General features: G+C 37.1%; 1 protein-coding gene across 2 annotated transcripts in view; it reads right to left on the bottom strand.

Moving 5' to 3' along the window:
• Positions 1 to 306: 306 nt before the first annotated feature.
• Positions 307 to 12,238, bottom strand: part of TENT4B (terminal nucleotidyltransferase 4B) — a 41,294-nt gene continuing 29,362 nt past the window's right edge. The window contains exons 5-12 of one of the 2 annotated variants that reach the window (XM_059857071.1): positions 11,223 to 11,330; positions 9,088 to 9,216; positions 7,594 to 7,807; positions 7,113 to 7,239; positions 6,896 to 6,999; positions 5,199 to 5,386; positions 4,456 to 4,620; positions 307 to 3,235 (exon numbers count right to left, since the gene is read on the bottom strand). In XM_059857071.1, the coding sequence (XP_059713054.1) occupies positions 3,056 to 3,235; positions 4,456 to 4,620; positions 5,199 to 5,386; positions 6,896 to 6,999; positions 7,113 to 7,239; positions 7,594 to 7,807; positions 9,088 to 9,216; positions 11,223 to 11,330 (1,215 nt within the window). In that variant the 3' untranslated portion in view covers positions 307 to 3,055. The remainder of the gene's footprint in view (positions 3,236 to 4,455; positions 4,621 to 5,198; positions 5,387 to 6,895; positions 7,000 to 7,112; positions 7,240 to 7,593; positions 7,808 to 9,087; positions 9,217 to 11,222; positions 11,331 to 12,238) is intronic. The other variant, XM_059857073.1, reaches the window with a different exon arrangement.

The raw sequence follows: 12,238 nt of genomic DNA, 5'->3' as shown, positions 1-12,238 counted from the left end.
TCCTTCCCTAAGTTTCCTATGTATTTGAGGATGAAAATTAGACCAAAATCATACATTAAGAAATCTTTACACATTTATTATCTTCCATTTATTCTCAGGCTTACAGACTCTGCTCCAGCTTTCCTGAAAGGAAAACAGGCAGAATAGGGCCATCTGAACAAAATCACCTTCCAAAGTCCATGCAGAGGGGCCAGGAGTCAGCTGGGGAAGGACCCTGATCCTACAAAAAATGTTACTCGAGCAACTCTTTCCACAGTGCTGCGAAGGGGAAGACAGGGTGTCAAGAATGGTGATAAACTGCAGTAGTTAGATTAAACATTTATTTTTCTCATATATTCACAAAATCTTCACAAAAGTATTGAAACTCAAAAAGGAATTAGACTTGAGTCAAATACAGAGATGAAATGTACAAGACAAATGAGCAGGCAAACTAAAAGGTCTTGAAAGTATTTTACTTCAGATTGAAAAACGAACAGTTCAACTGTTCCGTTTAAATAAAGTTTTGCAAGATATACAGTATTTTATGAATACAATGCTGGTCATTTGAGGCAATGTAAAATACCTCAATTTTTCCTTCATGCTTTTTTTTTTTCTTTTTTTTTTCTTTTTTTTTTTTTCTTTTAGAAAGATACTGTTTACCAAAAAGAAACTTGAGCAGTCCAGGAAAAGCTTTTTTCCATTAAATTTATGAAAACCATAAATTGAGGCAAACCTAAGATTCCCAATGGAATCAAGATTATCTTCCCGCTACCACCACCTTAAAATTATCACATGCTTATTGGAACACTAATATCTGCACCCTAGGAGTACATTTGCTTTCAACAATGAGGGTGATTCTTTTAAAAACACTTCAGTGTGGTAAATGCGATACAGATCTTTGCAAGTATTAAGTTTTGGAACAGTTTTGCTAATAGCAGCTAACAATACTGGATTAATATAATTTATAAATAATTGTTCCCTAAGCGGTGAACATAAGTCTACACATTCACAATAATCTAAAACAAAATAAATAGTGACTATGCATAATGTGGTACAACTTTCACTAGTTTCTATGAAGAAAAGCTGAACATCTTGATAAAATTATCTGATCAAATTAAAATATGACTCTAAAAATTAAAAAAAAAATTGTCAAATTAACATCATGTAAGCTTAGTGTTGGAGTAAATGTTATGACTTGCTGTATTTTTGGAATATATATATATATTTTCCTTTTTGAAGTAAAACACTTTAACACATTGAAAATGTTTATTAATTTAAGTGATAACATTGGTTCTGGTCTCATTTTACTTTAAAAATCATTGCACTCGTTAGTGCCCATAAAGGTCAGGTTGGTCTGTAGTATTCTGTAAATGTATATAAAAAGTTTCTCAAAGCTAACAGTACTTTTTATAAAAGCATCATCTCAGAACTGCTGCATTTAATACAGCCAGGTACACCAAGTACTCTCCTCTTTACAGAAATATGTGAAAGTAAATGCCACTTAACTCTCTAGCACTGAAGTGTCCCCACTCCTGTTCCAAACCATGCCTGTGAGTGCGATTTTCCATTTCGTTCGCATGCATGGCATCAAAGGTACTGCAACCTAGACTTGTGATGTGACTGAACCACACATGTGTGGAGTTTCAATGAAATGAGAACAAGGTCAATGAAGAAATATTATGAGATATGAAAGGTTTGGGTCTTTAAGGCAATATAAAGTATATTTCATTATTTGAAATTGTTTTGTTTTTAATAATTAAGTGTATATATAAAAATGCCTAAGAGGGGAGTGAGAAAAAAATACTTTAATTGTAAAATTTACTTAAAGCTTGAACAGTTATCATCTCCTACAGGAGTTAGCAAAAATATAAAAGACAAAAAAACCCAGACCTGGAAGGGGGAGGAAAGGCACAAACAAGGAGGCATGGGATTAAAGCAGCCCAGGAATGCAAACGTCTGTAACAAACTGAGTTTTGTTGTTTTGTTTTTTTAAACAAAAAAAAAAAAAGAAAACAATCACCACCATCAATCAAACAAAAAAAAAAAAAAAAAAACAAAAAACACCCAAAACCAAACCCCAAGTGGCCCTTTGCTGTTTCTTTAAAAAAAAGGGTTGAGGAGAGACCACTAAGGGGAGGAAGAGAAGGATGCAACTATAAAACCCCATTGCCTGAAATGATGGCACTCTAGAAAACAAGGTGAAGGTTACTTCTCAGAGATGACAAGCTCAGTGTCTACACAAAGTACATGTACACTTTACACAAATGAAAATCTTCATTTGTCACCATAAACCTTTCTTTCAGAGGAACAGCTTTTACAGATCAAAAGTTCTATGAGATCTTCCAAATGCCAAGAAAAGAAAATCTGAGCAATATAACTAGTAATGTCTCTTTATATGGATGTTAAGATGACAATTCAGATTATTTTCCAAACTAATCCTGAGAAAAATTTATGTTTACAATTTAAACAGTAATGTTATGTAAAAAGTATTAACAAATCCACTATTACAAATGTCAGTTTTCCTATATGGTCATCTATATATACACAATAAAATGGTAAGTATATGCAAAAATAATTAAAAAATCATGCACAAATTACTTTCACCTTTAAAGGCTGGGTTTCCCTCAAAATACAATTTTTTGCCTTTTTTTCCTATTTTTTGTGTTTTATTTGTTTGTTACCACCCCCTAGACACACTGAGTACTATCTCTACAGGTCAGCATGAGCTGATGGGAAATACATTTATTTTACATTCAAGCTTTTATATCCTAAATGACCCTGTTGTAGCATATGACTTATCAAATGAGCAGCCTTTTTCCTCATTTTAAAAAAATTAATTTTTTCCTTTTTTTTTTCATTTTTTCGTTTTTTTTTTTTTTTTTCTTTTTTTTTTTTTTTTTTTTTTGCAGTGATCAATCTTCATGTTCCGTTCCGTGGCGAGCTGGGAAAAAAAAAATGCAGTTGCTAATCTATGTCTGAACAGTCTGAAGCTCCAGAAGAGATCCAAGGAGTCACTATCAAACTATCTTGTAGCATGAGATCATTGCACACAGAAGAACAGTCATAAAGTAGGCAACTATCTACAAAGGTCTGACAGGGCTGCATCCCTCTTGTGTTTCCTCTTTTTGCCGTGGAAAAACTGATGGTGTGATTTGCTGCCTTGGTGCTGTTTGTTTGTGACTGAGGTACCATGGCTTGAGTTTGTTGGACCTTGGAAGCCTTTGTTAGAGGAGCGAAATAAGCGTGCAGATCCATGCTGTGGAGGAAAGAGAACATGGTAAATGCCTCAGAGGGAATGAAGCACGGCAGTCACACGGCCCTGCTTCTGCACAACCAGCATGCTGACTCCTGGGAACAACACACCTGCAAAACTTGCCATGGCAGAAGGAACCTGGCCATTGCTGAGACAGCAGCACTGCAGTGCCAACCTCCCACCTGGGTGGTGGCAAAAATATGTTCATCTCTAGCCCCAAACAAGTGCAGAGAGGAGCAGAGCACTCGGAATTTCGGAAAGTATAAAGGTATTTTACAGAAATGTCCATAATCCAAGACAACACAGGAAGATTGCTCAAATCTGATGCAGGACTGATCTTATGCCACATCTTTTCAGAGATGGGGTATGTCAGAACATGGACATGCACATTCCAGCCTGGAATTAGTTCTGCCCAATAACACAAACACACACTCATAGCATAGCCAAGGCCCGGTGTGTGAATTGTCTTGTTAGAACACAGACCATCAGCAAATAAGAGGCATGTCTGCAGAATTATTTTCAAGGAAAGTATTCCAGAAGGCTCTGGACTATGTTTCAAACATAAAAGATCCAATTTCTGAAAAAGTCTAAGAATTTAAACTGCATATATCCAGGGTATATTGTATACAGAGGCATAGAATATTTCCAGAATACTGAAGCATTCCTCAGTTTGGGAAATCTCCTAAATGCATAAGCTCTGAGAGGTGTCATCATAAGGATGTTTGGCTATAGGGGGAAATGAAGGTGAATGGAATGTACCACAAAGAATCTTCACCTCCCTTAGTGGAAGACAGATCAATAAGTATCAACACCTAAAAAAGCAGTCAGTCAGAGTTTTAAACACACATTTTTGCTAACTGCTTTCACTGAGTGTAGGCACACCTCATTTCTCATATTTTGCAATAAAAACTGAACTGATGTGCTTTTTGCAAAGGAGGAAATGGGTGCAACATAGCTGAATTCCTCTGGCAAATTTGGTGTACAAGTCAGACCAACTTCATCTGTTTTAAAGTTGGGAAAGCCACGGTTGCAAGTTCATCTGTGTAAGCTGAACAGAGAACCAGGTGGCTTTAGATAAAATCAGTGCTTGGAAGCTTTTTAATGGGGCAAAAGGGAGGTGAAAAAGGCAGTGTTCCCTTTCCAGAACAAGTTACCCTTCCATGGAGGATTTGTGTAATATTCAAATAATCTACACAGTTGCTGTTTTCAAACATTTCACAAACCTGAGATTTGTTCGTGTTGCTGGATGTATTGGCTGTTTGGCTATTTTGTGTTTTCCCACTTGACTGGGAGGATTCCAGTGACACTTCTTGTGACCCCACTCTGTTTGTGGTAGACTGACGACAACTCAACTGTTTAGAGGTTTTGCAAGGTGTTCCATCAGAATCCTTCAGGAAAATGTAAAGGATTAGTGAGTTTTTCTTAAGAGTGAGTATTTCTAAAAGTGAATTTTCTTTTAAAACTAAAGTTAACAGTGGACAATACTGAAAACTTGTTTATTTGACTAGATATTAAAATTCTTTCAATCCAGAATTCTTATCGAGTAAAACAGATTTAAAGATGTATTGATGTGTGATTCTGGTTTTGAGATTTGCCTTTTATTTTTTAAGTAAAATTCCCAAACAGATCTTTTTCAAAGATCTTTTGGCCTGTTTGTTTTTTAAAGCATGAGGCTTAGGATTACCAGTCTGTTTTACTTTTGAAATACAGTTTTCCCAGACAAAAGAGGGCTGTGGAACTTGGTGTCTATACATTCAGTTTCTACTTGTGTTGTGTCAAAAACACACTCCAACTGGTATGTGTAGAAATTGCATAAGAGTTAACATCTTATGCAAGTTAGGATTCTGGATGAATTAACTGACTAGGACTGTGAGCTCCCAAAATGTATTTTGTGACAATATAAATCAGAAGGGAAAAAACCCAAAGAAATTCTAAAAAGCAAAGTGAGAAAACTTCCAGTACTTACTACATCACTAGAGCTGGACAGTGTGGATGATGATGATGATAAAGGACCTGATGAAGAATTTGAAGAATGTTTACTAAGTGTTTCTGAAGTTTTATTTCTAGGTTTCCCCAGTGCTTCATTCTCTTCAGCAAGATTATTGTTGCATTTGTCCAGCTGCTGAGTATCTACTATCAAGGTTACTCCATTACCTAGTAAAAACAAAACAGAAGCATCACCACACATTTAAATGCAAAAATATGATGCCTTAGGGGCTATTTTAAAAAACCCCAAGATACAAAATACATGTTACATCCACGTGGACAGTAACATGTGGACATAACCATTAATGCACTGAGCACTGCCCGTGGTTTGAGATGGAAATTAGGGACAAATTAGGGACAAAAGATGTGGAAGAAGGCAGTAACAAAGTTCAGATGTACTGCTGTAGATTGTTTCATGCCACGCTTCAACAGCACTCAAAAGCACAGGTTTAAATTCTCTTCCTGTGTTCCCAATACTCAGCAACTCCAATTTTTCTTCTGCTGGAGCTGCTAGGATCAGAAGAACTCCAAATAGAAGCTTGTAGGATGTCCTACACTGAAAATTCAAGATACATAACTCTCATATCTCACTAAGCTCTGCCTTAAAAAAAAATAAAAATAAAATTGGAACTTAGATCTGAACTAAATCAACAAGACAACCACTGTTACTGTCACCATTACTTCCTTAATACAGTTTTTTTTTTTTTTTAATTGCTGTTTTATCTGAAATAAGACACTTAGGAGGTAGAGATGTACATGATGTCCATGCACATAGGCAGCTAAAAGGGAGGTGATGAGAGCTCAGGGCCTGCAGGGTGACAGCTCCAATGGCACAGAGCACATCCAGCTGACAAATCACTCACACAAGTTCTAAAAACAAGTAAAAAAAATCCCAGCCTAGCCAAAAGAACGGGTCCTTGAAACATCTTCTCTGATTAATCACTAACAAGAGAACACTTCTGACAGGAAACATTCTAAAATTAACTGGAGAGTATGAACATTAATTCTAGTTTGAAAACTTCCAGACAGCAGATACACCTGCACCAAAAGAGGGTGGCAACTGGCTGCTGAAGTCAGAAGATGGGCAGTGGGTTAAAGGTGATTCCAAAGGGCTCTATCACCAAGTCCTCTGGCTAGATTTTGTGTATTTCCATTTGTTAAAAACAAGACCATGATTGATATTTCAGGACTTTTCTGTTTAAAAGACTTATTCCACTTACATAGTGAATTCTGGCTTAAGTATTGCTTCCTTTACACATATGGTATGTTAGACTTTAAAGTTACTATTAAAAATGTGGAATTTAAGAATTCAGATTTAAATGAGCATGCCCAGCAATTCTTGTTAAAACCTTGTCCACATTCAAAGGACAAAGGAAGCATGACACTGACAAGGTGGTAATTTAAATTGGAAGTTTTCCCAAAGTCTCTTTTTGGACGGCAGCACTCTTTACAGACCTCTCTACTAACCAAATCTATTGTAGTACAATAAAGATGGGGACATTTTACTCTTGTACAAATCTGACTTTTCTGGATGAAAAGACATGAATACTGAAAAAAAAAGAAGAAACTGCTATTAAGATGCACACATAGACTTATGTGAGGCAAAGCAACAACAAAATCTATACAAGCAAAATGTGCAGGAAGTTTCCCCCTCAGCCCTGCTGGGTCAGAACTCACCATTACATGAAGATTCTGTTCTGCTTTGCATTCCCCACTGCTTGGATATCCAGTCTCTGTATGTGGCCACTTCTTGTGTTACTCTAATTATTCTCCCTAATATACTGCAAACCAGGGGAAAAAAAAAAAAAAACAATAAAACCATCACCACAATTAATTTTTAGACACAGAAAAACGTAAGCAATGAATGTCTGAGATTTAGACTTGCAGACCTTACCTTTCTGTTTCATTGTTAGGATAATATTTAGCTATTGGGGAAACAGCATGGCTCAGAACAACATAGGCGTAATCAAAAGCCTGCTTCACTTGCATGGCACCATAGGAACTCCTCCCAACATCATTGCCTTAAAATAAAAATATAAATAAATGAGTACGATTGAAACTGTGGTTATCACCTTTCAGGCAGGAGACAGTAATCTGTTCTAAAAATTGCCCTTAAGTCCCAACTAACTGCAGCCACCTCTTGTAGAAGAGGATTAGCATAAAGCAGAAATATTATACATATATATGTATATATCTATATCTATATATTTCTTTAGCATTAACAGCTTAAAAGACCTACAGGGATTTAGATGTCAAGAAGTCCAGACCAGCAATTTTCTGGGTACAAGTACAATATATGAAGAGAAAAAAAATCCTGCAGTGCATCCATGAAACATTTAATAGTACTGTTATTCCACTTTGGTTTCTGAGGATACCTGGCTGTAATGGATCCTCAATGTACAGCATTGATGGTCTATAGCCATCCAACATGCTTTTCTGCACTTCATCCTTGGCAACATAAGAGCCACCATCCTTTATTCGGATTCCAGTCTTCAGATAATTGAAGTGACGTCCATATAATTCAAAAAACTCTATTAAAAGAACACCATAGTTGGCATTGGGCATACAGGCATCTTCCCTGGGATGCAGCTATTAAGAAGAGAGAAAAAAAATCATTCTTTTAAGACTTCAAGTTCTTCTCTTTTTCACAGAAAAGATGTCTAAATACAGTAATAAAAATAATAAAATAGATACATCTAAATAAAGTATTTTCCCTTGATAAAGCAGTTTTGCATCTTTAAAATAAGATGCTATGACAACTTTTATAAAATAATTATCTCTTCAAAAAAAGGCTGTCCATCACTAATCTTTTTGCATTTGAACTTTTAGTCCAATAAGTGAACTTTCAGCACTAATGGCAGGGTTCTTGTGAAAACGCAGATATTTGCACCTCACAAACCCGAGTCTGCAATACAAATACAGACTTCTCATGTGCACAGCTATGTACAGGATTCCCTCTACTGTTAAGTAAGCAGCCTGAGAGGCAGCCTGAATGAAGAAAACCAGCTCAGAGTTGTAACAGACATGAAATTTAACTTTTTAAATTTTTTTTTTTTAATGAGCAAATGGAAGTGCTGTTACTCATCATAAGAAAAAAAATGGATTAGGAGAGATTTTGGTTTTAAACTACATGCATGTTGCCCTTATTTCTTTTGTGCTCAGCAGGGAACTGCAAAGGCACTCAGCAAACACCAAGCTCTAGTTCCAGGCTCAGGTTTTAGAGTAATTACAGTCTGGAAAAGTATGGACATACACTTGGCAACACAGTTATACATAACATTTAGTTCAGGAAAATAACAGGGCTGATATAGCCAGAAATCAGCTACTTCTTATTTGTCCAGTATCTCCCACTCCTAGGCACAACAATATAGATTTAGCTCATGCATTTTATTCTATTAGATTTAAGAGAAAGTTGTAAAAGATGTTTGTTTGATATCAGCTTAGAAACCCAGAGAACCAAGATGACACTTGCATCTGTGAAAGCACATACAGGTGTGTGACCTGGAGACCAAGTGTTACAAAGGACAGCTGCAGTTAACACCAACCTTATGGAACTTGGCCCAAGCAAGTTCTACAATATCCAAGGTGTTTTACCATGAATGACCCATGTCATGTCATGTGTATCAGAATCACATATATCAGTGCCTGGCACAGGAACACCAACAGATGTTCCAAACACCTTTTGTACCTGAAGTATCAGCATCAGAGAAGGAACAGAAGACAGATGGCACATATCGAATTTTAAATGAAAAGGGAGTGCAACCCCAAAAAATGATAACTTAAATAATTAAATTTGAGGGTTGATCAAATTCCTTCTTAAGGTGATGTCCTTAGGCACCAATAGCATTGACAGATTCCATTGAACTTACCTGAAGGAAACTGACAGCCATTAAAAAGAGACTATAAGAACCAATTCCACCTGTAAATACTTCATTAAGGTCCCTCTGCAACAGGAACTGTTTCAATACTAAAACTAGAAATGGTAACACAGGATATTTCTGAAAGAGAAAAACAAAGCTGTTACAATACTGTGATGCATGCATACAATGGAGAGCATACTGAAACCATCTGTTTTATTTTATTTTGTCTTTAAGCTAACTACAAACCTAACCTATCATTTTTAGTAACAGTGGAGAAAAGCCAATGCACTGCCTGTGATGAACACAGGTATTTTACCTGTTTGACTCTGGTGGCAGATATCAACAACAGAAAAAAGTTATTACATCATAAAATCAGAAGTATTTGGGTTGAATATTGATTGAGATATATATATATATATGTATATATATATATATATATATATATATATATATATACACACGCACAGACACACACACTTTTCTCATATAAGTGAGAAATATGGCAAAGGAACAACTGTGGATATACTGACATCTGTAACAAAACCTTCTTGCTACAATTGAGAGGTAGCTCAAAGTGCACTGAGATTCCTGTCCTCCAAGTACTATGGATGCCCATAGTTAAAGAAAGCCCTTCAAAATTATTACACCCAGATAACATTTTCAAACAAGCAAAATACCTTTAGGTAACCCCTTTAAAGGGGGTTACCTAAAGGTATTTTACCTGCATGGATTCCCCTAAGAGGTGTGGTGAACACAGGCCTTTGGGACAGCAGTGAGGGCTGGGCTACACCTGCACTCTGTACACCCCTCACAGGAGAGGAGCAAAAGAGGCTTAGTAAGATCACTGCTTTTATCAACACAGAGCCAAAAAGTTCCTTAGTGTCACAGATGAAATGTGGATCATTATGTCCGTGACTGCAAAAAGATTAAAGGAAAAGAAGAATTTTGCCAAGAACTTCTCTGCACGAGCCTTTCAGTGAGGATTAGGAGCCTTATCTAACTGAAGATCCCTAACTGTCTAACTGAAGATTTTGAACTATTAAGAATTTCCAGTCACAAGCTGAAGTTGAATATCAGTATATATTAAAATGTAAAGATGGGATTTTTCTTGGAAAACTGCACACCCTTAATAAAGGTGTGTGCCTTGGATTTCCTAAATAACCTGGATGAAGAGAAAGAGGCATTTCCAAGCCTAATGCCAAATATGACATCTCAGTAAAGTACTGAAGTTAACTGGAACAAAACAAGACCCAAGAGAATGCCCTGCAAGTGTTATATAGAGAGTGCCTCAAGAACACAACAAAGTCACTTGGCAAGAACACACCAGGTTTTCTCCAAGACAAACAAAGGAGCCTCCACAGCAGCCCATGCCACCTCCTCCTCAGCTGCCCACGCTCAAGGCCAGCTGTGGGGTGGCACAGCTGCACAGCCTTGGCTCAGCCTGCTGGGAAAACAGCCCTGTGGGAAAGCACCGTGTGGGAAGCCTTGCTGGGAGTGCCTCCACTCTGCCCAAGAGCTGCTTCCCTGCACTGGTCCGCACTGCCCTGCACTGGTGCTGATCCTGACCCTACCCACAGCCTGCACATCCTCACTGGCCACTTCTCTGCCAGGCACTGGCCACTCTGGGAGCTGACCCCAGCTACTGGCACCAGACCTGCTCTGCTCTTTGGGCTGGGGTGCCAGCCTTGTCCCTGCTGCCACACACAGCTCCTGCTGCATCCCCAGGGGCACAGATCCCTCTCACCCCCAGACCCAAGGCCAGAGGGTCACAAGTAACCCAGGTAACTTGATTTTCTATGCTTTCACACACAAAAACACCTTCAGGCTATCTCCCATCTTGAAATTCAGAAGTGCAGAGCTCAATGAACTGTAGTTAAAAGGGCAGAACACTTAAACCAGGCAACAGTGCATTTTTCTTAATCATTGTACAATTAGAACTACTCCACATTTTATTCTTGTATTTTAGTATCTTCATGCCTTTTAAGGCAATATATCTACAACTTAAAACCACTCCTCATCATTATCAGACAACAAAAAACAAAGTAAAAAAATGTATCTCTAGTAAGGATGCAGTGAAGTAAAACAGAAAATAAAATTAAGTTATCAAATACTCAGTGTGTAGTTCCATGAGAGTGTTGCCTAACCTTGATAAAATCTTTGATGAGCTGGGCTGCTTTAACCCCATTCTGTACATTAAAGCTTATATCAACTTTTACTTCAGTGAAGGAATCTGTCAGTTTAATAATAGGTACCTGCAAAAGAAAGATATAATAAGTCAATACAGATTTCCTTGGTTTCATTTATAACTTACATGCACCAGCAAACCTGAAGTTTTTTATGAATTTATAGAGAGGCAGTGAAATCAGGACTCCTATTTATGAACTCACTTGCCTTGCCAATCTGTTTACAGAAACTTTGCTTTTCTAACTCATAAACACTATTTTCAATTTACTGCCCTGCTGAACAGAACTTAATGCTTCACCTTCCAGGTGATTTATTTTGGATTGGTTTGGGTGAGTTGCTGTTGCAGCAGCTCAGCTCTGGTGGAGACCACAGACACCAGAGGGAGACAAACACTGGAGAAACACAGAGAAATAGTCATGGACACATCAGAAATGACACAACTCATGTCACTGGGGTCATCACTTCCTCACCAAAATGAACTTACAATTAAGAAGTACAAGATATGGAGAGTATTCTGATGTGTCTCCACCTGAGTGACCACAAATTACCTTTCTCTACTAACAACTAACAACTATGACTCAGATATCCCAATACTCTTACAATTAGCAAAAGGTAGGAAATGATAATGGATATAATCTATTTTTTGCAAGACATACCACTACCTATTTAGACAAGGCTGTACTTAGTACTTCTATGTGAAAACTGATTATACCTGCTTACTTGCAAGAAGAAAAATTACTTACTTACGTAAAAACTCAGTCCAGAAATACACTGGTTTAAAAACATCAATGCACAACACTGACTAGTCCAATCTCTCTTAAAAGCAACAAGTTGTGCATATGAAATATCAGACAATTTCCACAATAGAAAAAAAAGCTTCTGTTTTTGCAGTATCAATTATTTTGTCAGTAATAAAAATCATACTAAATAAAAAAGTTCTTTATGTTCTATTTCAAATGTAATATACAAAATAAGT

This window comes from Haemorhous mexicanus, chromosome 12, assembly GCF_027477595.1.
Source record: "Haemorhous mexicanus isolate bHaeMex1 chromosome 12, bHaeMex1.pri, whole genome shotgun sequence".
In the NCBI taxonomy this organism is placed as follows: domain Eukaryota; kingdom Metazoa; phylum Chordata; class Aves; order Passeriformes; family Fringillidae; genus Haemorhous; species Haemorhous mexicanus.
Note: the sequence above shows the minus strand (reverse complement) of the source record. Positions and strands in the feature narration are given on the sequence as shown.